The sequence below is a fragment of the Tiliqua scincoides genome, chromosome 6 (assembly GCF_035046505.1).
Source record: "Tiliqua scincoides isolate rTilSci1 chromosome 6, rTilSci1.hap2, whole genome shotgun sequence".
Lineage (NCBI taxonomy): Eukaryota > Metazoa > Chordata > Lepidosauria > Squamata > Scincidae > Tiliqua > Tiliqua scincoides.
In genome coordinates, this window is record NC_089826.1 from 72,293,915 (window position 1) to 72,321,450 (window position 27,536).

At 43.3% G+C, this 27,536-nt stretch overlaps 1 protein-coding gene across 1 annotated transcript in view; it reads right to left on the minus strand.

Moving 5' to 3' along the window:
* The window catches only part of NWD2 (NACHT and WD repeat domain containing 2), a 75,368-nt gene continuing 47,832 nt past the window's right edge, over positions 1–27,536 (minus strand). Inside the window, exons 4-7 of the mRNA XM_066632842.1 lie at positions 7,156–7,359; positions 5,426–5,570; positions 4,452–5,041; positions 1–3,939 (exon numbers count right to left, since the gene is read on the minus strand). Coding sequence (XP_066488939.1) covers positions 1–3,939; positions 4,452–5,041; positions 5,426–5,570; positions 7,156–7,359 — 4,878 coding nt within the window. The remainder of the gene's footprint in view (positions 3,940–4,451; positions 5,042–5,425; positions 5,571–7,155; positions 7,360–27,536) is intronic.

Here is a 27,536-nt window from a genome sequence, read left to right on the forward strand (position 1 = left end):
TCAATGGTCAGCTGTGAACCCATGTCCTCTGCAGTCTATGGCAGAACACACTTTATCATAGCAATAGTTGTGTTTTTTGGTTGGGGTTGCTTCACTTGCCTCAGGGTCTGTCACTGTGATGGGACTGTCCCTTGCAAAGACCTCTGTCGATTCTCTCCAGATGCAATCCACGGTCGCCTTGAAGCTATAATTGTGACACTTCGGTCTAATCACCTGTGCTGTGTTGTTGAAAATCTGCCGGCTATTTGAAGTAGCAATTTTAATTTTCAGTGCCGCATCCACTCGATCCACTACAGTATAAGTGCCTATGCTGCCGTCATCAAAGCCTACAATGATGTTTAAATGCCTCTGAGAAAGTGCAAGGAAAGTTGGGGTTTTGTAAAGGGAACAAGCACCAATGTTTTTGCCATCTGCCAGCCTCATTACAATTAAAATAGAGATTGCGCCATTATCATCATCCTCTTCGCCAGTCCGGAAACAAATGTATACAAGGTAGCGGCCGTCCCGGGACAACTTCTGCCGCCATATAATGCCAGAAGCATGGACAACACGAAGTTTTCCACTGTGAAGGTCAAGTACATTGATATTCTCATCGCCGCGGGATAAAATTCCCAGTTTTCCATTGGGCGATATTTCAAAATCCTCTAAAGTCTTCAAGAAAGTGTTGGGTAGCTGCACTCGCCGGCAAATGACTTCTTCTGTAAGACTCCAGATGTTCACAGTTTCAGTGGATGTTATAAAGACCACAATATCGGGGCAATCTGGAATCAGTTTAATATCAACAATACTTATACCATCGTCACAACAGAACTTCTTGGTTATGCTCCCGGTCCAGAGACTCACTGCCAACACTTTGTTTTTTGTCATCCCAACTACAAACGTGTTCGCGGTGGTTATAAATGCGTTCTGTAAGGCAACGAGAATATTGCAAACTCTGTGGCCCGTTGACAGCCTCCAAACTCTGGAAGCATTTTGCTCACACAGAGAGACAACAAACTGATCGTTGTGAGTTATCAACAACTGGCATATTCTTTGTCCGTTAATGCGAAAGAGATTTTCTCCTGAACCAGTGTGCCACACGTACTGGCTGCATTTATTATCTGATGTGACCATCAGTTCTCCAGTGGAAGTCAGCACACAGTTTTCAACAAGACTCTCATGCTTGAACACGGCTTCGATGAACCCGGTGCCGAAGTTCCACTTGTGTATAGCTTCAGATCCATCAAGCGTATAAATCACTTCCCCGCGGGCGGGCAACACCAGTCTTTGGATAGGTTTGCCAGTTTTGTCGATATTGGACATAGCGGTTATGATATCTATATCCCAGATAGAAAGGACACCACTGGTAGATAAGGAGAGCAGCATGTTATGATGATTTGATTTTATTAATCTGACAATATTTCCTGAGAGTTCCTGCAAGCTTGCCATACACTGTCCGGTATCTCTTCTCCAAACAAAAATGGCAGAGGTATTTTCAATAGACGCAACAATGCAATCACCATTTTTGGATAACACAGCCGACACAAAGCGCTCGTTGTGTTTAGCTCTGAACTTTTCAGTTACTTTCCACCCACTGGTGTCAAGAAGTTCTATTCCGAGTGCCTTGCATATTAAAATTGCACTTTGGTCTTCAGCAAGTTCAATGCTGACAAATTCGCTGTCCCCTCTCCTGCAGTCAAAGTCATCAGTGAGCTGGGGATTAGTGATGTCCTCCGTGTTCCAAATTGAAAGGCCGCCTTCGTTGTCCACCATGACCATTTCTTGAGCTGTGTCTAGGACAAGAAGAAACTTGACAAACCCACCAGAAAATTCAGAGGTCACGGTGGCCAGCTTGTCTCCGCTACCCAAATGGAATATAGACGCAGTGTTCAAGTACTGTCCACAGAATGCATACATGCCATCTGGAGAACACTGGACACAAGTCACTTCATACCAGCAATGAAACTGATAAAGCGGCCATCCATAAAGTAGATCTATCACAGTAATGTCTTTACTAGCCTCTAGCCAAGACAGCGCATGGTTTACCGACAGTGTAAATCCATTTATAAAGCTGGAGCCTACACTAATCCCACCATGCTTTGATCCCTTAATCTCTACCTCAGACAATAGGCAGGAATTTTGGTTGTCATAAATCAAGAGGGTATTCTTTGTTGTGGCCACAACGAGGTATTTTTCATCACTTGTAAGCTTCATGCCCAAGATGACTGACTGAGCTGTTGTAATTTGCCTTAGAAGTTGACGAGTCTCTACGTCCCAAGTACTGATGGATCCATTTTCTAAAGCTACAATGACGGTACTTGGATTGAAGGTAGGCAAGATTTCTGTGACTTGAGTGCAACTGGAGGCCAGAGGCAACCTCTCAGGGCTGTAGGTCACATCCATTGAAGAATGCAATGGAACAATGGAGCAGTACTTTGGGCCATCTTTGTCACATTCCAGAAGAAGCTGTCTCAGTTTAGGCAAGGAACTGACCACTGGAAGAAGCCTCTGTTGCAATTCTGCAGAAAGTGTCCCTGGATATTTTATCACTTTGTATTTTATGCCACGAAGTGTGGTTGCAAGAAACTTTAGCTCTTTTTCTTGTGAGTAGTTGTAGGCCAACTCCACGTCAGAGAGGGCTTTGTCAAACTGCCCAATTTTGATCATGGTATAAAGCCAGCTGAAGTTCATGATGACGCCATACAACATGTCATCGGTTTTGCCGCATCGGGTCAAGTGGTGCAAAAGCTCTGTCATTTTCCTGTGGTTGACAAAGAAGATGTCAGGCTCCAAAGGGTTGCACTGGAATACCCAAGGCTGATCAGGTGACTGCCTATCAAAAGTTGTCTGATCCATGATGTGCTTGTCCTCATCATTCATGCTCCTACTGTCACTATCAAGGCAACCATTAAGATACTGATCTTCACTATAAAGAGATTTCCTTCTGCCTCCTGACCAGACTCCGAGAAAATACTCAGCCATCACAGTATGCATTTCATGAATGTCTTCTTCATTGTGAAGATACATTTTTTGGGCAATAAGTTGCAGGTGCCTATTTGCCCAGACTAGTAGGGTAACATTTTTCACCTGCCGTTCTATCAGGTATCCGATTAGTCCCTCTTTGAGCCTTGCAATGTAAATGTAAGGTACCCTTAAAGGATTATGTTGCCTGATGTTCTCACTTAGTTCAAACATAACTGTGTTGTCTAGAGCCAAAATGTCTTCCAATTCCATTTCACTCAGACCAGATTTTGACATGGTGATGTAGCCAAGAGCTCGTGACAACAGTCTTGGCCCACAGCTGTTCTCTAGTGACCAGAATGTCTGTTCTATGCTGTCATGCACAGTAACGCAAAGGGAAGACTCATCAACATCTTTGTGAGATCTCCAGTTTCGGACCTCTCTGAAGGTGAGGTTTACAAACATAGGCAATGTGCATTTGGAAAAAGCTTCATTGACATAGATTTGCTGTCCTGATGTTACTTTCCTTTTGACTCGGAGCAGCTGATGCTTGAGAACTTGACTGCACATCTTTCTATCCCTAGATGTCAACTCAATATAGTTATCCTCATCATGTATAAGGCACCTGAGTTTTTGCAGTATTCCATGTTTGCTCGGCAGTGTTGATATGATGATTCGCACTGAACGGGGCAAATGGACAGGGAGCCACCATAACTTCCTGGCATCATCAGTATCCGAAAGCTGCTCTAGGGCATCGAATATCATAACCAGAGGTCTATGAAATGAAGACTCATTCAAAAGGTTTATAAACAAGTCCTGAAGGTCATGGATCTTTTTGGGGTAGTTTTGTACGAGGCATCGGTAGTTAACTGCTAACTGTTCGCAAATACTTTGAAGCAGATTCCTAAGGTCTGTACTCATCTCCGTGGATCCCAAAAATCTTATAACCACCACAGGGTCAGATTCTGGTCCCATTTCTTCCTTCAGCCAAGCATAAGCCTACAAATGTAGAAGTACAGTTGCATTAACATATTGAGTTAGCAGAACCATCAAAATTAATCAAAGAAGGCACCTTAAAACAAATGCTAAGTGCTCAATATTTGATTTTTTTAAAAAATTAAGTGGAAATTAAATATAAAGTAGTAGTAGGACTAAGGCTCTGTGTTAGGGTTTTCTACTTAGGTCCCAGTTATGTATGCCTTGGAAGTTACACTGTATTATGCATAGTTGACCACCAAGCTAGCTATGGTCTTCCTCCCACGGCACTTCACTTTTGTTTGAACTTCCCCTGCATTGCTGTGCAGGGAAGGGTCCGATTGGGCTGTTAATTTATAAAGTCACAATATTAGTACCAATCCATTCTTAGAATAGGAAAAAATAATGGGAATTCTTAAGCAAGTTCTATTTACAGAGCCACAAAATATAGTTGTAAGATGTTCTTAAAACAAAATAAAAAGGGATTGGTTCACATTTTTAGCAGAAAATATATACACACAAGTTTTATGCTTTACCTTCTTTGCTACTTCTGCTAAAAAAAGTGTTTTTCCAGTGCATGGTCCTCCAAATATGATAAGAGGGTTAATGTGGCCCATTTTCCTAGGTAAAATATATTTGCGCACAAAGTTCATAGCATCACATTTGTACTCATAGAATGAAGAGTATGTTCTACAGAGCGAGGAATGTTGGAGGACCTCATCATAGAGCCAGTCTCTCTCTATGTCAAAATTCTGTTGCACGGTGGCTTGGATGATATCAACCATGTCTTCGTAGAACTGTTTGCCAAGCCCTTCAATGTAGTGGCTCTCCACTTCCTGGGTATAACCGTGTTTAATATCGCAATGTGTAACAGAAGTATAGACTCTCAAATTAGATGAAGCCACAATGGTAGGAACAAATTCATCCCTGAGTTTGATGAGTTTCTCAAGAGCTTCTGGGTCTCGCATAAACTTTCCACCTGCCTGAAGTACGTCCATGTATTTCTCCATCTCTTGGACCTTAACAAAACGTTCTATGTTTGCAATCTTCCGAATGTAGCAAACACACTTCTTTAGGAAAGCTGGGGTTTGTTTTCCCAAGGCAAAATCAAATTCATCTTCAACAGCTAGAAGGGGAATAAAAAAGCAAAAGGAAAACTGAAGTTCCTATGAATTAATTATTAGAGTGATGTTCCATCTAAATCAGTGAAAGGTCACATAAGGATTCTCCAACCATATTCTGTTGGAGGTATCAGAGACCTCCAAGGGAGGAGTTCATACACTTTGATATTTTTGTATTGCCTTTCCTATCCCAGCATGACCAAAAGGAAGCAGCTAGGAACTGTGATGTATGATGAATAATTATGTATGATTAAAGATTACAATTAAAATAAAATGAAAATAGTTTCCTTTTTTGCACACACTTCAGTGATCATGGAAGCATGGAATTTATGGTTGCTTATCAGTACACATCTGTTTCAGTACGATGTGCCTACATTAAATTTGTTTACCAGAGGAAAGATATCTCTTTGCTTGACTGTGTTTCATTTTTCCTTTTTCATACAGAATCTTCACTGCAGTCTTAAAAATCATCTTGATTTCTTCTGATATCTCCTGCCACTTGTTCTCACCAGTAGGGTTTGAAGATGCTTCCATCTTTAAAACAACAATGCAATATTGTTAAATAGAGCTGTCAATACCAGCATCAACATGATCGTGACCATATTTGGAATACTTGACAATGGAATCAGATAAAAGATAAAAAACCTACAGTAAAGCTCCTCCAGTCACCATCTATATGCACACATTTCTTACTCAAAGGCAATATTAAAAATCATTCTAACAGGGAGTCTCTAGAATAGATGGGATATAAATTATACAGGTTTAGGTTGTAAGGAGTATAGAAAACACTTAAACTCAAAAATATACATTCTTTCTATGATGAATGCAACTTCAATTGACAACATGCATTTTGCACTGGGTCATCACAGTTATATAATATCCCATACAGAACTTTCATACTACATCATTGTCAGTGGAGTCACTTCAAGCAGTCAGTTCCTAGCCGTCAATTGTACAGTTGGCAGTGCACTACACTGCAATACACTTCTACTGTATAGTAATCAAGGGTCTGCACTTGCTACAGTTCCATATTCTACCAGATTCACTGACTCACTTCAGATGATGTTGTCCAAGAAGCAGCCCATCACATTATGATAGTGGAACCAAAATATTTGAACTAGCTCCTAATCTCACGGTTTAAACCAGGGGTCTCCAAACTTTGCAGTAGGAGGGCTATATTGTATATTTTACACATTTTCATGGGTTAAAAAAAATACAGCTTTAGCTTTAGGAGAGTTTGAGAACCACTGTTTTTAATCATTGTATAGAAGAGGGAATTTTGGCAGTTGCAGATCAACATGGAAGGGTTTAAAATGCTGCACTTCCCAAAATTCCCTCTTTTATACATTGGTGAAAGGTGCAGGCACTCAGTCCTGCATTATATCTGGTCACCCTGCTAATGCTAGATCTACTGCTTCTGTGCCTAAAGCTGCAATCCTATACATACAGGGTAAGTCCTACTGAATACAGTGATACTTCTGAGTAAACATACATAGGATTGTGCTGTTAACAGTACTTTCAGCTCCGAGTGCACAAACAATTCCAGGTAGCTCTCAGGTTAGAGGAAACCCTTGCTTTAAAGCCCTTTATTGAGTCCTTGAAATTCTTGGATGTGTGAATTATAGTTTGGTCAAGGTGCTGAGAATTGCCTGTTAGAGGCCCAAGGTCACATCACAGATCTGAGTTTCCTAGAAAGAAAGGCTGTTCAACAAGCATAAACTCATAGAGTGTAGATCAGTGGTTCCCAAACTGAGGGTTGGGACCTGATTTTTGGTGGGTCATTAAAGGGTGATGGAAAGATCAGATAACTAATTGCCTCAAGCCCTGGGGCTATTCAAAAATCAGATACTGTAGCTGCTAATCACCTTTCAAAGAGCTCAGCTCCTGCAGTTTGCAAGCATATGTAAATATAGGGAGATAAATGTTTGAGGGTCTTTTCCTGATTGTTATTGCTTATAAATAAATAATAAATAAAATATTTCTTTCTAGATCTCCTTTTTTAAAAGTCTGGTAAACCTCTGTGGGTCTTCATAGAGTGTCATTTTAAACAGTGTGTCCCGGTGCTAAAATGTTTGGGAACCACTGGTATAGATAATGCTAAATAATCATATGGAATTACCATATTGGGATTGTTCCTCAGCATTTCGGATTTCGGCCTGAGGTAATACGTTGGGGGCACTGCATTCTCATCTCTGCAGTACCACTCTTCCAAAATCCTCGTTTCCAGTTTTGCCTCAATAGCAGCGTCCAGAATCATTTCAAATTCCGATGATTCCACTTCTCCTGGTACTCGGATGCTTCCATATTTTTCTCCCAAAAGGCCCTGTGTACATGCAAGAGAAAGAGGAGGTTTAGTAACGATGATAAAGACATGTTCACTGATGGTGAACTGCTCTGATATAAATACATAATACTCACTCCCTAGTTTGGACACATCCCAATAGTTAGGGCTAGGGGTGGTGAAAATGGTTTTACTATTTCATGGATTTTGGTGTTTCCCAAAGTTAGAAGTGCAGAAAGTGGTGTTATGTGTTTTTATTCAAAATTTACATTATAAGTATAAATTATAATCACTTAAAAAGAGTATTAGCTAGGCAATATATAGTGTCAGTAGATGCAACCACAGTCATTACCGATACACCCCTATTAAATAATAAGATTTCATTTTTTTAACACAAAAATGAGAAGTACAGAAAGTGGTGTTATGTATTTTTATATTGTTATTGTCGTTTTGACCTACTTCTTGTTATGGCATGTAGAATCTATTCACATTCCCACTTTTAAAAATAATTGTATATTTAAATATTCAAGTATCAGTTGAAGCAATACTTTAGAGCAGCTGCAATCTTATATACACGCAGGGCTTTTTTTGTAATAGAATGCAAAAGAACGACCTCATGCTCTACCTTTTTTCTTTTTTTGCACTGTCAGCTCCACCTTTTTTTTTTTTTTGCATTGCCGGCTAAGGAGAGATTTGAATCTCCAACCTCATGCTCCACAGCCCAGCACTCTCTCCATTGGACTAGAGGAAAGCCTGTAGTCAAAGTGCTAAGAACTAATATATAAGGTCTTGAGCCCAGCTGGTGGCCATCAGTGCCTCAAGTATCAGTTCCAAACACTTTGAGTTTAAGAGCTCCTATGGCTCAATTGCTAAAGCACTGGTCTGTGGAGATTCAAATCCCTATGAGAAATAAAATTTTTTCTTTTTTTCTTTTTTAGGTGGGGAGGTGCTCCATGGCTGCAAAATATAAACATTGGTTGCCAGTTGCCAAAAGGGGGCCCAGTTGAGGCTGCAAAACTCCTCAAAGTTCAGTCCCAGGCAGGTTTTTTTTTGGCTTTTTTTTTTTAAGTCCCAGGTAGGACTTAACCCACAGTCTCCAGCAGGGGGCTCACTCCAGGAGCTTACAGCAGCAGCTACCAGCCAGGGAAGGTGTTCTGAACCCTCCTCCCTGAAGAGTCCTGTAGGAGATACATGCACCCACGTAATCATCAAAGACAATTGGGGGGGATCCTGTATATGGAGCTCTCCCTATCTCAGCACAAGAGACTGAGAGCCTGAAAGGTCCAAGGCAGACACTCCCAATGGGTGATGGGGGCAGACCTGATCCCTGCAAGGTCTTTCGCACCCCTTTATGTTTCACTCCAGCTGTGGCAGGAGTGCTTTTGCTATCAGGGAGCTCACACGGGATTGATGTGTGTGTGTGTGTGTGTAGTTATTGACTACGTCTAGTTGTATCTTATTACTTATTTCTCCATTTTAAAAAATGGTTTAAAAATAAATAAATAAAAGATTAACAAATTGTGAGTTCCTGCACCTTTTTTTTAATACAAAAAAGCACTGTATACACGTAGCAGTAAACTGAATTGCAAGTCCCGAAAGGACTGACTACTTAGTAAACATTAATAGTGTCAGACTGTTTGACTGAAATTCTTTGTCCACCTACTTGCGAGCACGTCACTGAACACAACAGAACTTAATGCAGAGTATGTATGGAACTGACAGTCCAAACCTAGCCAGATCTTGGACTGATGGAACGCACATTCTGTTGGTTTAAAGGCAGGGCAGCTGGAATGGAAGCTGCTATGCTGGCATGCAGGTTGGGCCTACCATTGCAAATGGCTGGCAGACCCGCATGCATGTGCCAATGGAGTACCAACCCCCTGACCAGAGCACGTACATCAGTGGGGGGCATTTCAAGGGAGGGTTGGGGTGGGTATTGGAACTGACTGGGGGTTTGTAGAGGATGTGGTAGTGCCAATATTCTATGCCCTCAGCCTGGCCTTGACACACCCTCTTGGACTCACTCAGCCAAACGTCAGCAGGATAGGACTGGGCAGTGGGATACCTATCTGAAGATGATGTAATATTTTTAAAAAGCAGAACGTGGCTGTCAAATTCCACCCACCTCCTTTTTTATTTTTTTGGCTATGGAGTGTCTTTTATGTGTGATTTGGCCTCTTGGTACTTAGAAATGAATTGCAATCAACAGTTATTTTGCTCAACAGCTGCTGTAGGTGAATATGTCCTTGCAATGTTTGAACATGTTATTCAGGGGCTGACAAATGGTGGCTCTCGAAAGACATGCATCTCCTGGCCAGTCAACTAAAGCACACACAGAGAAAGAAAGTAAGAGGAGTGAAGGGGGAGATATAGCAGCATGAGAGGCAGTTGTGAAAGGAATGGGGCAAGAGGAAAGGAGCGTGGAGGGTGAGGAATAGGGGAGTGTCTGGGTGGGGAGGGGCCAGGTATGAGGCGGAATGGGGAGGGGATGGATCCTGGCACCACTGGTGTGCATCAGGATTCTATCCCACTTCCCCCTCCTCTTCCTTCTCCAGCACAATCTACACATGGAGAGTTTCTTTTCCTTACAAACAAAATAGAATGGGCAGAATGCAAAGTGACGTTCTGTGCACACACAAGGGCTTTATGGCTTCCCTTTTAGGCCACAGGTGCTGCACCCTCAAAAAGTCCTCCTTAAAGGTTGTGGAGACCCTCTGTCATTCTATGAAGCCTAATGGGCTGATGCCAGAAGGCAAAATTGCAAAACATTCCATGCGCATGGGGGAGTGCTTTCTGTGTGCACACAGGCTTTTCTGGATTCTGGCCAAATTGTTTTTTAAACTACAACTAGGTTAAAATTTAATAGACTCACCGGGTTCAAGTAAAGTTGCTTTGGGGGGTTGCATGGAACTCATGAACCACTAGGTGGGTTTCAATGATGGTTATGAAAGGAATTATAGTATTTATTTATTCCTGAGACTAGTGATTATTAAGTAAAGTTGGCTCATAAACTAACTGAAGAGCATTTATTATAACTTTGAAACTTAACATCTTTGTAATTTGATTGTCAGGGTATGGCGTAAAATTAATAAAATGACACCTTTCATAAAGGACACCTCTGCTTTAGAGCCAAAGCACTTTCATAATACTAGGAATATGGAATAGTATTAAGAAGCCTCTAGCTGGTCAGCAATATTGAAATAGCTTTTAACATGCGAGATCTGTCCAGTAATGCATTTTCTTCAGAGTCAATCTGCACATGCAGCAGAACAACATCACTCAGCTGTCCCCCTGGATTACAGGTGTGGCAATCACATGCTTGAATGCAATCATGAAAAGAGCTGCCTGCATGTTGGAAACTAAGAACTCAGGGAGGAAGGTAGCCTAAAACCATTCTTATTGATTGATCAGTTTTCTTTGCACAGGGACAGGTTTTTTTGTGGGGAAACATTTCAACAAATAACCCTCCACTTTCTCTTAGCTGACACCTGAATGCTTCAGAGCGCAATCCTAACTGTGTGCTTGGCCGGCGCAAGGGACTTGCCCCGGGAGGACCCTGGGAGGGTCACAAACACACTGAAAAGCACATTTGTGCCCCCTTGGTGGTTGGCTGGGCTGGTACAAGGACATGCGCTGGGCCAAGGAGGCTGCACCCACCCTCTGCTGCATTGACTAAAGGTGAGTTTGTGCTGGCCAAGCTTGGCCAGTGCAGTGGTCTGGGGTGGTGTGGGAGGGCAGGGAGGAGGCGTTTCACTGTGAGGGGAGGGCAGGTGGTGGGCGGGCCCATGGGCAGGCGGCGGGAGAGTGGAGGGTGGGACCAGGACCTGGCACTTGTGCCAGTTCCTGGGCAGAATCCTGGGCAGACCCTGGGCCCCATTCCTCTTAAGGTGGTGCAGATCTGAGTACACCCATTGAGGCCGTTGCAGCTCTCCCTGGGGTAAGGTGAAGCATTTCCTGAGTTGCTTGCAGCCCAAAACTTGTGCTGGATACAGGGCAGGCCTGCCGGCCTCCTTGTTCCAGTGCAAGTTAGGATTGTGCTACCTGTCTAGGAAAGAGCAAAACCATGTGATTCTGCTACCTGTAGACAAATTGTCAGTATCTTTTCATCCATTTTTCTTCTGCTGTTTGAGGATTTCAAGGCTGTTCTAAATCTTGAGCCTTTGTGTTCAGCATGAAGCTCATAAGCAGCAGAACTAGGTCTGACAATTCCTCTATAGACTATTATAATTAAGATTATTTTGAGAGTCTTTCATAACAGAATTTGTATGCTTTTCTTCTTTGTGGATACAATGCACATTATAATCCCAACTGTGCTGTAAGCAAATGTAATAAAATTAAGCAATGCCTTGTTAAAAAATAATTCACAAAATCTGATTTTTTTTGTTCTTTATACAAAAAATAAAAACAATCATTCAAGCAACCAGCGCCTGGGGAATCATTCCCCCAACTACATCAAGATTTTTACTAGAAGAACAAAGCACAATAAAATGACATTCTGGCAAAAATAGTATATGGTATTTTATGTGTTGGGAATTATTTGTGCCAAAGGATGTGGAAAATAAAACTTCAAGGAAGCATTAAGGCAGCATTAACATATGCTAAAAATGGCCACAGAGTAATTGCACTGCGGTGAACAGACAGGACCAATATGGGCTCAAAATATTTCAGTGCCTGGAGCACAAAATTCAAATGCTCCAAAAAGATCACAAATTAAACAGCAGACAATTTGCAGCCCTTTAATGTAAGGCTGTAAATAGTCACTCTCTTGGTCACCTCTGGTGAATAAGAAATACAGGTATGCGGTGCGTTAATGATGGGGATCCATTTTGCAAACCCCTCTTCATTAGATGCATCGGTCATTGCCCAGACAATCACTCATAAGAATATAAGAACAGCCCCACTGGATCAGGCCATAGGTCCATCTAGTCCAGCTTCCTGGATCTCACAGCGGCCCACCAAATGCCCCAGGAAGCACACCAGATAACAAGAGACCTCATCCTGGTGCCCTCCCTTGCGTCTGGCATTCTGACATAACCCATTTCTAAAATCAGGAGGTTGCGCATACGCATCATGGCTTGTAACCCGTAAGGGATTTTTCCTCCAGAAACTTGTCCAATCCCCTTTTAAAGGCATCCAGGCCAGATGCTGACACTACAGCCTGTGGCAAGGAGTTCCAGAGAGCGACCACATGCTGAGTAAAGAAATATTTTCTTTTCTCTATCCTAACCCTCCCAACACTCAATTTTAGTGGATGTCTCCTGGTTCTGGTATTATGTGAGAGTGTAAACAGCATCTCTCTATCCACTCTGTCCATCCCCTGCATAATTTTGTATGTCTCAATCATGTCCCCCCTCAGGCGCCTCTTTTCTAGGCTGAAGAGGCCCAAACACCGTAGCCTTTCCTCATAAGGAAAGTGCCCCAGCCCCGTAATCATCTTAGTCGCTTTCTTTTGCACCTTTTCCATTTCCACTATGTCCTTTTTGAGATGTGGCGACCAGAATTGGACACAATACTCCAGGTGTGGCCTTACCATCGATTTGTATGGCATTATTATATTAGCCTTTTTGTTCTCAATACCTTTTCTAATGATCCCAAGCATAGAACTGGCCTTCTTTACTGCCACCGCACATTGGGTCGACACTTTCATCGATCTGTCCACCACCACCCCAAGATCTCTCTCCTGATCTGTCACAGACAGCTCAGAACCCATTAGTCTATATGCGAAATTTTGATTTTTTTGCCCCAATGTGCATGACTTTAGACTTACTTTGAAATGCATCTGCCATTTTGCTGCCCATTCTGCCAGTTTGGAGAGATCCTTCTGGAGCTCCTCACAATCACGTCTGGTCTTCACCACTCAGAAAAGTTTGGTGTCGTCTGCAAACTTAGCCACCTCACTGCTCAACCCAGTCTCCAGGTCATTTATGAAGAGGTTGAAAAGCACCGGTCCCAGGACAGATCCTTGGGGCACACCGCTTTTCACCTCTCTCCATTGTGAAAATTGCCCATTGACACCCACTCTCTGTTTCCTGGCCTTCAACCAGGCTCACTCATGGCTTCACTCAACCAGGCTTCACTCATGGTTGCTGGGTCACACCAGAATGCATGTGGCAGCCTGTAACATCAGGGAATGCCTTGCAGGGCAGGGGAAAGCAGGAAGAAGGCAGCCAGCTGTTGAAAGTGCAACAGAAAGCAAGTGAAGTGCAGGTTAGCCACTCAAAGCAGGAAAGAAGCTAGCCTGGTGAGTTTGGCAGGGTCACTGTTGGATATGCGGTTAGTCAATTGCCAGAATGTCACTCTGCAGCATACAACTGTACTTCCAGGAGACTAAGCAGGGAAGTTTTAGGAAAAAAAATTTGGTTCCTTTCAGGCCATAATAACTAATATTATTCTGCACAGACATGTGGGTTAGCAACATTCGTGAGTTTGTTTGCAAATTCTGCTGCCTGCGGTGGTCACCATTGCCTCAAGATGAGCCATCCATGGATTTTGGTTTTGGAGACTTGGAGCTTGCTGCCAGACAGAACCAGATGTAATTGTCAGGAGGTAGGTTTCTCCCCACACAGGGCAAGATAAAATGCAGCTCTGGGATATTGAACAAACCACATGTGTTTTCTTACCAGACATTCAAAACCCACATGGACGATTCTGAACTCATGGATTTAGAAGCAAAAAAGATACTTAACTGATTCTGTGGGAGGGAAAAAAACAACAAACGAATTACACTCAGATAAGGAAACTCCACAAAGACACCCTGGGTTCATACTATGCCTGCTTCAACGAAAGATGTTTACTGTGGAAGTTTGCAGTGTACTGTGTCTTTATTTGATAGCTGTGATAGACACACTGAAAGTTCCAAATTCACTCCTAGAGCAACATGTGATACTCCCATGATGATGAATTCCCTGCAATTTTCAGTTTTTTATTCTAAACATGCAAGTCAAATGTTAATTTCACTGGTTTCAGCTGCCACTGTGCTCTTAGGTCCAGAAGGCAAGGAGCTCCCCGCCCTTCAGACAGCTCAGTGGTGATAGCTTTTTGCTGCATGCCTTACCAGCTAGAGCAGCAGCAGCTCTAAAAGGAAAACAGTTACAGGGATGCACTGCTTAGTGACGTTCCGGAGAATGACCAACCACATATATGATGGTGCTCCGGCCAAACTTACTGGGCTAGCTTCCAAAGTCTTTCTTTGCTGGTTCCACCATTTGCATGCTTTCCCTTCTAACTTTATCAGGAAGGAAAACAACTACCTGTGTTCCTTCCTGCCTTTGGCTCTGGAAAGCAATTTGAGAAGTCAAAGGGCTGCCGCAAGGCATTCTGAGACATAACCTGGCAGCATTAGTGGTTGTCTGGGCAATGACTGACAAGTCTGACAACAGAGTTTCCAAAATGGATACCTGTTGATAAGAGGTGCACACCTGTGGTTGCCAAGCTGACAATCACCCTAAAAAATTGTCCACGCCTGAGTCATCTCAGTAGTTAAAGTCAATAGTAAATTAACAGTGGAATTACAGTAGGCAAGAAAAATGGTGCAAAGCAGAAATTATTCAGGATGAAAAAATAAATTATTAAGCAGATGTAAAAGATTTACAGTATCAAATGTAGAAAATCCATCCAAAAAGCATGCATTAAACACTTAATGCACACACTTACCTTGTGTACTTTGATCATTTATACATGAAAGTGATCAGCTCCTTGGATGATGAACTTAATGGCCTTTCATGGCCAAGATTTAAATGTTTTATAGCATTACAGTCAAGAATAATTTTTTTAATTTCTTCAAACCCAGAAAAACACTCATTAGGCCAAAAGCTTTCATCTGCTTCCCAATTTGCAATAAAAGACTAGATAATTTTTAAAAAGAAATTCTTTACTGTATTATCTTCAAATATTGGCAAATATTGGAGGTGGGGTGCAGGAAGCACAAGTACAAACAGTAGCTAAAACAGACACGTAAGCCTGGCCACCTGCGGACAGCAAAAATTACTTCTTGGTGACTAGGATAAAGGAAACACATACACCCCTAATCACCACAATTAATGGGTAAAAGTAGAATTACTGATGGTCCAATACTATCTAAATGCTGCGCTGACAGAATATGTGTTCCAGTAGTGCATGCTAAAGTGCCATAAATCACTCTGTGACCGCTCAGAGAGGCAGTACACTGATGGGAAGGCCAGAGCTTTCCTGCATGTGCTAGTAGTCACAGACCAGGTAAATCCTGGTAAATTTTTGGGGTTTTATGTGTAAGACTCATAAAGTCTTACACCTTATGACCAGGTAAATCCTGCGCAGACCAGGTAAATCCTGCGCAGGGGCAAAGGGGGTGAGTGGATTGAGTCTGGGAGGGAACAGGACTGGCAGCAAGCAATGTGTGCTGTATCCAAATCCTGTTCCCAGGTCTGATCTGCCTGCAGGGATCAATATGGACTTGTGCCAGCAAAATCGCTGGTGGGGTTTATCCAGGGGCAAAGGGACAAATGTCCCCTTACATCAGGGAGACCCTTAGCAGCCAAAATTCCCCCATGGGATGCAGTGTAGCTGCTGCCACTGATGCTGCATTGCCTTGCGGGGATTTAATTAGGATTGGGCTGTGAGTTTATCTTCTATAGCAGTCAAACTATTGAATTTGAGTACTTATTGAGTACTGTTTCTCAAACTGTGGGTCGGGACCCACTAGGTGGGTCTCCATTCATTTCAATATTTTATTTTTAATATATTGGACTGGATGCTACCATGGTATGTGACTGCATTTGAAGAAATGTTACAGACTTGTACTTTTAACAAGCTACTATGTATATTCTTTTAACAATGACAGTCAATGGGACTTACTCCTGGGTAAGTGTGGGTAGGATTTCAGCCTAGGACTGTTAAAAATTTTCCTACTTGATGATGTCACTTTCGGTCATGACATCACTTCCAGTGAGTCCTGACAGATTCTCATTCTAAAAAGTGGGTTCCAGCACTAACTGTGTGAGAATAGCTGATGAAGTGTTAAGGAATTAGATGAAGAGAATTGTCTGAAGCTATTCAGACCAAATAAATTTTGGGGCGGCAACACACACAAATACAGGCAGACCCAAAGATTGCTTTGCATCATGGGGTGTTTTACTATCCTGTTTGGGTCACAGTGGTGATGAAAAAACAACCACGCAATCTATAAACTTTGAGGCTGAAGATTAGCTTCCTGATTTATGAAGATATTGTAGCTGCTCTTGACTGCTTTGCTGATGCTGATTATTAATGATAGTAATCAAAGGCAAAAGAGGAGTACAAAACAACTTCGTTCCCAAAATAAAACCCGTCATTAGTGTGTCCATCAATACAGCCAGAACTGAATGTTCAAATATTCAAATCACAGAAATAAATATAGGAAGGCAGCACTCCCACCCTCTGAATGCAAGGGGAGCTCTGTTCCCCTCTCCTCCGGAAGGTTTTCTGAGCATCCCAGAGGCAGGGCATGTCCGAGTGTTGCCTCTGCAAGGCTCAGACTGAGGGAAATCATGTCTCTTGTGCGATTTCCGGTTTCCTCTGTGAAACCAGAAGTTGCGCAAACAACACGATTTACCTCAGTCTGAGCCTTCCAGAGGCAGTACTTGGACATGCACTGCCTCTGGGAGGCTCAGATGACCCTCCTTGCAGAGGGTCCACAATGTGTCAAGCGCTGCTTGACGACGGGGATTGCAGTCCTGATCCCCATTGTTAAGTGGCACATGACTGTATCCTACTTGTCTCCAGGAAGCTCAGAGGAGCTCATTTGTGGGCTGCAATGATTTCCTATCTAGGAACTGTTCTGGTGTAGAGCTACTTAACTCTTAGGTGCAAACCTAGGCAAGTTTATTCAGAAGCAAGTCCCAGGAGTTCAATGGGATTTCATTTCCAGCAATAATGCTGAGGATTGCAGCTTCAACAGCTTATGACAGTGGTTCCCAAACTTTTTTGACTGGCGGTTCCCTTGACCTGCTGGGCCATTGGCTGCAGCTCCCCATTAGGGCTACAATCCTATACATCAGTGGTTCCCAAACAGGTGGGTCATGACCCACCAGCCAGAGAAGTACTTGTCCCTGGCTCCTTAAAGGGCAGGGGGATGCCAGCAATGTGACCCCCAGGATCATGCTGCTGCTAGGAACAGAAAGGTTTTTTTTTACTTACCTAAGTGAGCACCGGCCTCTGTGGGGGGGGGGGGTAGGGGGGCCTTCACAGAGCTCTCCAAGCCTTTAAAAAACTAATAATTGCGATTAGAAACCACTTCCAGTTTGCAATCGCAAAACTGGAAGTGGATTCCTATTGCAATTTTTAGCTTTTTAAAGGCTTGGGGAGCTTTGTGCCCTCAGAGCTCCTCCTGTCCCCGAGGCTGGCACTTGCTTAGGTAAGTCAACCCCCCTTCTGTCCCTGACAGCAGTGCAATATTGGGGATTGCGACGCTGCCATCCCCCTGACCCTGCAAAGACTTACCGTAGCCTCAAAGTTCGAGTAGGACTTTGGGAACTTCCCTCAAATGAGGAGGCTGGTTAGAAGGAGGTTGAAAGGGAGGGTAAAAAGAGTCCAGTCTCTCCAGAATGCATGGAGGCTGCTTAAAACAACAGTAATAGAGGCCCAGCAGAGGTGTATACCGCAAAGAAAGAAGGGTTCCACTAAATCCAGGAGGGTGCCTGCATGGCTAACCAGCCAAGTTAGAGAGGCTGTGAAGGGCAAGGAAGCTTCCTTCCGTAAATGGAAGTCTTGCCCTAATGAGGAGAATAAAAAGGAACATAAACTGTGGCAAAAGAAATGTAAGAAGGTGATAGGGGAGGCCAAGCGAGACTATGAGGAACGCATGGCCAGCAACATTAAGGGGAATAATAAAAGCTTCTTCAAATATGTTAGAAGCAGGAAACCCACCAGAGAAGCGGTTGGCCCTCTGGATGGTGAGGGAGGGAAAGGGGAGATAAAAGGAGACTTAGAGATGGCAGAGAAATTAAATGAGTTCTTTGCATCTGTCTTCACGGCAGAAGACCTCGGGCAGATACCGCTGCCCGAACGGCCCCTCCTGACCGAGGAGTTAAGTCAGATAGAGGTTAAAAGAGAAGATGTTTCAGACCTCATTGATAAATTAAAGATCAATAAGTCACCGGGCCCTGATGGCATACACCCAAGGGTTATTAAGGAATTGAAGAATGAAGTTGCAGATCTCTTGACTAAGGTATGCAACTTGTCCCTCAAAACGGCCACGGTGCCAGAAGATTGGAGGATAGCAAATGTCACGCCTATTTTTAAAAAGGGAAAGAGGGGGGACCCGGGAAACTATAGGCCGGTCAGCCTAACATCCATACCGGGTAAGATGGTGGAATGCCTCATCAAAGATAGGATCTCAAAACACATAGACGAACAGGCCTTGCTGAGGGAGAGTCAGCATGGCTTCTGTAAGGGTAAGTCTTGCCTCACAAACCTTATAGAATTCTTTGAAAAGGTCAACAGGCATGTGGATGCGGGAGAACCCGTGGACATTATATATCTGGACTTTCAGAAGGCGTTTGACACGGTCCCTCACCAAAGGCTACTGAAAAATCTCCACAGTCAGGGAATTAGAGGACAGGTCCTCTCGTGGATTGAGAACTGGTTGGAGGCCAGGAAGCAGAGAGTGGGTGTCAATGGGCAATTTTCACAATGGAGAGAGGTGAAAAGCGGTGTGCCCCAAGGATCTGTCCTGGGACCGGTGCTTTTCAACCTCTTCATAAATGACCTGGAGACAGGGTTGAGCAGTGAAGTGGCTAAGTTTGCAGACGACACCAAACTTTTCCGAGTGGTAAAGACCAGAAGTGATTGTGAGGAGCTCCAGAAGGATCTCTCCAGACTGGCAGAATGGGCAGCAAAATGGCAGATGCGCTTCAATGTCAGTAAGTGTAAAGTCATGCACATTGGGGCAAAAAATCAAAACTTTAGATATAGGCTGATGGGTTCTGAGCTGTCTGTGACAGATCAGGAGAGAGATCTTGGGGTGGTGGTGGACAGGTCGATGAAAGTGTCGACCCAATGTGCGGCGGCAGTGAAGAAGGCCAATTCTATGCTTGGGATCATTAGGAAGGGTATTGAGAACAAAACGGTTAGTATTATAATGCCGTTGTACAAATCGATGGTAAGGCCACACCTGGAGTATTGTGTCCAGTTCTGGTCGCCGCATCTCAAAAAAGACATAGTGGAAATGGAAAAGGTGCAAAAGAGAGCGACTAAGATGATTACGGGGCTGGGGCACTTTCCTTATGAGGAAAGGCTATGGCGTTTGGGCCTCTTCAGCCTAGAAAAGAGACGCTTGAGGGGGGACATGATTGAGACATACAAAATTATGCAGGGGATGGACAGAGTGGATAGGGAGATGCTCTTTACACTCTCACATAATACCAGAACCAGGGGACATCCACTAAAATTGAGTGTTGGGCGGGTTAGGACAGACAAAAGAAAATATTTCTTTACTCAGCGCATGGTCGGTCTGTGGAACTCCTTGCCACAGGATGTGGTGCTGGCGTCTAGCCTAGACGCCTTTAAAAGGGGATTGGACGAGTTTCTGGAGGAAAAATCCGTTATGGGGTACAAGCCATGATGTGTATGCGGAACCTCCTGATTTTAGGAATGGGTTAAGTCAGAATGCCACATGTAGGGGAGAGCACCAGGATGAGGTCTCTTGTTATCTGGTGTGCTCCCTGGGGCATTTGGTGGGCCGCTGTGAGATACAGGAAGCTGGACTAGATGGGCCTATGGCCTGATCCAGTGGGGCTGTTCTTATGTTCTTATGTTCTTAACTGCTGTTATACACTGTAAAGGGCAGCAGGTTTTTTGCAAGGATCCCGTGGCTCCCCTGGCTAGTTTCTGTGGTTCCCCTGGGAGACATGGCACACAGTTTGGCAACCACTGTCTTATGAGTCCCTGGATTTGGTTGGCCTTGGTAGTGAGTCAAAATCTGTGCTTGCAACCTACATCTCAACTTAACAGCATGTGGTCTTTCAAATGCACTTTGAGTGACTACAAGGCCCAGAATGACAAGAAGCAAGCTCCCACTCTCTTCCCAAAAGGGAGAGGTTTACTGCTTTCTCATTCTTCCCAAAGTCAGTACAAAATTTGGGAGATTCTCTTGCCTTTCCTTAGAATCGGGAGAGGCGGGCTGGGGAGATCTCACTGTGATAGAAATGCACTTCTCTGTGATGTACCAGGAAGAGCATTTCTGGACCCCTATTCATGAAATCATGCTTGCAGAGACAGACACAGACACTTTGGATGCAATCCTAACCCACTTTTCAGCACCAACATAAGGGGAATGTAGCTGCTAGGTAAGGAAACAAACATTCCCTTATCACAACTATGAGTCATGTTAGGGAAAAGGAAAAAAAAATATACAGCCTCCTTAAGGTATCACACCTATGAGTCATGTTTGTGGAGAAGAAAAAATATTATATGGCCTATACACAGAAGTGGGAGAAAAATCCCCCCCCCCCACAGATTTTGGTGTTTTTCAAAGGCAGAAGTGCATAAAGCGGTGTTATTTGCTTTTATTCAATATTTATATTATAAAGTTATAATCACTTTAAAAGTGTACTATGAGGTAGGCAATGTAGGTGGTATAGTGTTCGCAGATACAGCAACAGTAATTTCCCATGCATCCCCCATTAAATAATAAATGAAATGAGGTTTTTTTTGCAGATCTTTCTTTTAAAATAAAAAATGAGAAGTGCAGAAAGCAGTGTTAATGTATTTTGATTTTCTTATCACCATTTTCTCCCATCTCTACTTATACATTCTTATACTATAAGGCTGGGTAAAGAAGATTGGTGCAAAATAAGAGACCAGAGAATGGCAAATAGGTGACTAATGAATTATTAGCCCGAAAGGGATCCCTTACCCTGCTTCCGGGCTTTTCAGAGGAAAGGCGAATACAAGAATTTGAACTGCATTAGGTAGACATGAATGAAAGTTCTCTTTGATTATGAATACAAGTGACACAGTATCTGTGTCATGGCTGGAAGGCACAAATGTGATCATGTCCAAGGGAGGGCTTTGAGATACAAAAAAAGGAACTGAATACTAGATGACCTCCAAAGTCAGAAGGCATCAGAGATGTAGCTGCAGTGAACTATGCATTGAACTGTGCCCTAACTGTATCCTGCTAACTGGGCAAAGAGGCACTTTTTCAAATGGTGCTCCTCTTATATTTAGAAGGGGAAGAGTAACTGTCCCTCTTCAACCCAGCACAGTGTCTTTTCTGGTGGTTGTTTGCTGGTGTTCTGCATTTTTTAAGACTGTGAGCCCTTTTGGGTCAGGGAGTCATTCAGTTATTGGATTTTTCTGTTAACTGCTTTGTGAACTTTTTTTGGTGTTGAAAAGCAGTATATGAATATATGTGATGATGATGATGATGTTGTGCTGGCTCTGAAAACACTACTTATTAAAGGAACAGCTTCAAAGTGCCAGCTCTTCACCTGTTTCATCTACACCTAGGCATATTTTTAGCAAAGTATGCAGAGTACATGAGAGGGGTAGAAACACCCCTTTACTTGCCACTCTTTGACACTTCAAGTGCATTGATGGCACTAAAATCAATCAATCAATCATTAAAATTGTATACCCTGTTTGTCTGACAAGCAGTCCCTGCACAGTATCATCTCATTTTTTTCCCATTTCAAATTAATGTATGGGGGGCACCCGTATCTACGGATTCCATATCTGCAATTTCAGGTATCCGCAGATTGGGTCTGCTGGGACCTCCCCCCACGCGCACCCTCTGGAGGCAAGGGGACCTCGGGGGCATCCCTGGTTATCCACGGTTTCACTTAACCACAGGGCGGCAGCGGTGGTGGTTCTGGAACTGAAGCTCTACGGATATTGGGGTATGCCTCTATTTGCTCCCAACTCAAAACCATAAACAATTATTTTTCTGTTTGTTTATAAAACATTTATGAAGTGCCTTTAAGCGTTGAAAACTGCTTCACATATATCTTGCACTGATCTTTAGAAAAAGCCAGTATTTGTGTCCTGGATGATTGTGTCCTGGTCAAATGTGTCCCGATCATTGGCATCCCTGGACATTTAATTCTGGGTTTTTTTTGCATCCCAGTCATTTGCATCCCACCATAACTGGGCAACAAACCTCATGTTATATCATCTAAGAGTCCGATCCTGTGGTCCATGCCACGCCTCCGCGGCGTGGACCACAGTCGCAAACATGCTGTAAGGCACATTTGCGGGGCTTACTGCCGGGCTCCCGCTGGAGCTGGCTCAGCTCCAGCCGGCGCTGAGCCAGCATGCGGCAGGCGCCCGGGTTCCGCAGCCCGGCGGTCTCCGTGATTGTCAGGCTGTGGAATGGGAGATGGGGGCATGGTCAGGGGCATGGGGGGGATGTTCCGGGGAGGCATGGCTGGGGAGGGGGGGCGTGGGGGAGGTGTGTTGGGGTGGGGGAGAGGTGGGTCCGCGGAGCCAAACTCTGCAGGATCCAGGTTGCTCAGGCAGGGCTGCTTGCCCTACATGAGCGCCTTCACTTTAGCAGTGACCAAACAGTCGCTGCTAAAGTGAGTAGTCCCATTGCGGGACTGCTTCCCTTACTCGGGGGAAGGGGACGAAAGTCCCCTTCTCCTGATGAGCCTCCCGCAGTAGTGCGGGAGGTGCTGGATCCGGCGGGAGCCCTTCGTGGAGCTGCCGGGTCCTGCAGCTCCGGGCAGCTCAGGATTGGGCTGCCCATCTCTTATCCCAGCCCTAACCCTACCTCTGAAGTTTTTTGTTTGTTTAAAAATGTAATATAAATATACATATACAGTATTGAGACACAAATGTCTGGGATGCAAAAAAAAATAGATGTAAATGTCCAATACTGGGATACATCTGACCGGGACGAAGTGCCCAGGTCGCAATGCACCTGCCACTTCCAGTAAGGTAGGTCGTTGTCGTCGTTGTCGTCGTTGTCATCATCATCATCATCGTCGTCATCATCATCTCCTCACACAGGGGAGTGGGGTGGGGTGCTAAGAAAGTGGCCTAAAGCCACCTAGTGATTTCATGACAGGCCAGATTAGAATAGGGAATTCCTGATTTATAACTGTTTGCTATTTTGGTTATATAAGATCAGTGAAACAGCTTAACTGAAATCATTGCTTTTGGGCAACTATTAGCACCTCCTGAATTTATGCAAGTTATACAAAAGCACAGGAGTTCCAAAAGGAAGTAAAAATATGAAGCTTAGTTGTAATTAATTTTCCTTTTGTTTATCCCCTTCTCTAGTTCACGCAAATTAAACAAGTATACTGTAAGTAATTGGAAATGCACTCAAGAGTTTAAAATACATTATGAAACTGTTTTAAAAATCAGTCATAAAACCAGCATATTGTATTTAGCCACTAGGTGGCACTCTAGGCGGAACAAAATATCTCATTAAAAATCTTTAAAGTTGCAGTGGAAGTTAGGTATGCATTAATAATATAAGGATGTTGCACAGTTGGTAGTGTAAATAATTATACATTCTTAATTAATCTTGGCAACAGGTTTATTGATGTGGAAAGGAAATGAATTTTATTTTATTACATTTTTATCCAGCTCTTCAACTAAGATGTGTAGAATGGCATATGTGCCTCCCATCTCAGTGTAAAAGTGGCTGATCTAAGATCAGCCTGTGAGTTTTGTGGCTGAACAGGGATTTGAAACAGTCTTCCCAATCCTAGTCTGAATGGTGAGGAAAACTGGTTCACCCTCCCCAGTCTCCTCTTAGTCTCCAGGGCTACTGCCCCCACCTCCCTTAATGGCTGATGAAGGGAATGCTGAGAATTCAGCACTCTTATCAAAGGATTGACAGCATTGGCACTGGATTTCAAGGGACAGAAGTAAAAGAAGTGGGAGGGGTTATGGATTACCCCTAACTTCAGATCTGCTCTTTACAGCTCTATTTAAGAGATAACAGAGACCTACCAAAAACAACACCGCAACATTTTTTTAGTTGCCAAAAATGTTTGAATGAATTTAGGATATTTGTGGGGTGCGGAATCCAACAATAGCATTTGTTTAGCCTGATTGGTTCTAGTTTTGGAGAAAACGGCATAGTCACCTTATATGCAGTGTTGTGGCTTCCTCACAAGGAAGCTGCTCGAATCAGCATATGAGGTGGCTATGCCATACCCCCAAAACTAGAACCAAAATGGCAAAACATGTGCCATTTTTGGGCTCAGCACCCCAAAATACACCCAAGAATAGGTCTGACTTTTAAGAAAGCAAAACGTGTGTAGGCTTGTGTAATAGGACAATGGATACTATGTTTAAATACTACTAATAAAGGAGACATGGATCCTGGACATGAACTAAATAGCGGACCTCACCACCACATGGGACAAATGCTAAAGAAGAAGAAGAAGAAAGGAGACATGGCCCAGCTGTTAGCACAGCTGCAACTGGTCAGACTCCCTGCAAGAGCTTCTGGCCACAAAACTGGACACCTTAGGCTTGCAGCTCCTCCTTAGTGGTTCTTCCTATTAGTTGCAGAAGTGAATGTCACTGGTTGCTGAATGGCTGATGAGTCATAGGTTCTGCCATCAAATAGAAGCATTAAAAAACCATACCCAGCATTCTGTTCACCTCAATTTAATCATGCCTTGGTTTTGTTTTGACGCATAAGACCTGAAAAACAAAGTTTTTGTTGTAATCTTTGGAAATGACATTTTATCAAAGTGAGTGATTGCTAATCATTGACCTTTCTGCTACAAGGAAGAATGGAAGCATCAGAGTGTCCTTGTGATATATGGATGTGTGGGGGAGGACAATGATTTCTGCACAAATTGAAACTGCAATGCTAGAGGAGCATATACTGCTGCACTGAACAGTTACCTGCCTGATAATAGGATTCTCCTATCAACAAAAGTAGCTCCAGGAAATGACTATTTCCTTTGAGCACAGCTACTGGAGCGTTAGAAGGCTGTGGGAGCACATCACGTCTTTGGAAACCATGCAACATCTCCAGATGCAACAGGCACTCTGTAACTAATATTTTTTTTATAATTTAGAAAGGAATGCACTTCAAGTAAGGTTGCCAACATCTGACTTATGCCTTTCTACCCCTGGAGGTCTAGTGATTCACCACTGCAGTTTAGTGGGCAGTGTCAAATTTTGACGAGCAACAGGTGGTTTCAAGTCTCTAAGAACCAATGAAGCCTACTTGTTCATCTAAGGCGGAGGGGGGGGGTGTCGCCAAACTTTTCAGTACCAGGTTCACATTTTTTGGCAGGCCAAAATAAAAAATAAAAATCAGTTTTATAAATGAATGAATGGAATGTAAATGAATGATTTTTACTTGGATCTTTTTTGTAACCAGCATGAAATGATTAGAAACAAAAGAGAAATGTAATAATTACAAAGGAACAATGTCATGCTTAAACTGAGAAATGATATATAATGGGTAAAAATGTAAAACTTTAGCAAATGCTCTACAAAAAAAAAGTTGCTGTGGGTTGGATAAAATCTTGTGGCAAGCCGGATGTAGCCCCCACCTGGTAGTTCAGAGATCCCTGATCCATGGCCAGTCAGCACCAAAAATTCCTCTAAGGAGTCTGTGCCCATGTGCAACATTTCTAGACACACAGCATGATGTCATATATCATCACAGGAGTTTTGGAATGCCATACTCAGAGCTGCTTGAAGCTCGGCTTCCCACGTGTTGGAGCTGTGCAGCTGAGCGACCATGCAGTTTAAAGTGAACACTGGTCACCACCTCTAGGTCCAACCTGTTTCATATGGTTGTTATGAGTATAAAACGGCATAATTGCATGTATAAATGTTAGAAAAGAAGGCTACCTAGCACACCAAACCACAAAGAAGTCTCAAAACCAGACAACCATTCAATTTGCATAACAACATAAAAACATAATCAAAGAAATCAAAGCTGAATGAATAAACAAGTATGGAGCTAACACACACACACACACACCATATGACTCAAAACCAGATTGGACATAAAATATACGTGAAAGTTCTGAGAAGCAAGTTCAAAATACACTGGAGAAGAAAATGCCCCAATTTATTCTTTGATTTCTAATTATGAAAGCCACTGGAGTTTTTCAAAAGCTTGTTCTGACTGCAAACCATCTACAGCTCAGCAGCGTAGTAGCTGCTCCAAACTGTTTCAAAATAATCTTTACTGTTATATGCATCAGGAGATGCTGAGATCCATATATCATCCCAGAATAGTAAGGACTGCTGTGAACTGATGCAACTTCAGTAGCAAAAAAGAATTCTTTGAACATAAGAACATAAGAACAGCCCTACTGGATCAGGCCATAGGCCCATCTAGTCCAGCTTCCTGTATCTCACAGCGGTCTACCAAATGCCCCAGGGAACACACCAGATAACATGAGACCTGCATCCTGGTGCCCTCCCTGAATGCATCTGGCATTCTGACATAGCCCATTTCTAAAATCAGGAGGTTGCAAACACACATCATGGTTTGCAACCCGTAATGGAGTTTTCCTCCAGAAATTTGTCCAATCCCCTTTTAAAGGCGTCCAGGCCAGATGCCATCACCATATCCTGCAGCAAGGAGTTCCACAGACCAACCACATGCTGAGTAAAGAAATATTTTCTTTTGTCTGTTCTAACCCAACACTCAATTTTAGTGGATGTCCCCTGGTTCTGGTATTATGTGAGAGTGTAAAGAGCATCTCCTTATCCACTCTGTCCATCCCCTGCATAATTTTGTATGTCTCAATCATGCCCCCCCTCAGGCATCTCTTTTCTAGGCTGAAGAGGCCCAAACGCCGTAGCCTTTCCTCATAAGGAAGGTGCCCCAGCCCCGTAATCATCTTAGGCGCTCTCTTTTGCACCTTTTGAAGTAATGACACTCTATATTCATAGAATTATCATGAGAAAACAGCAGATTAAAAAAACTCACACTAAGTGAAACTGGGCAAGGGCCTTTCTTCTTTTATTTCTCTAGCCCCTGATATGATTGGTAATTATTAAGCTAAATAAGAATTTAGCTTATCCTTTATCTCCAAAGGAACTTCACTTAGCCAAGTGCAGACAGCTGTCTTCCACTCTTCAGCTGTTGTTCACACTACCACCAAACTGCTGTATCTCTTTTCAATTGAACCAATGAGAGTTTTGCTTCCTGGGCAAAGAACAGGCACTGGGAGCCCTGCTCTAGATCCAGACCATACTGGGGAATGGGGTTAAAGCTTTTACACCCCCTCCCTCAGTACTGATCCACAGGAAGGGGAACAACC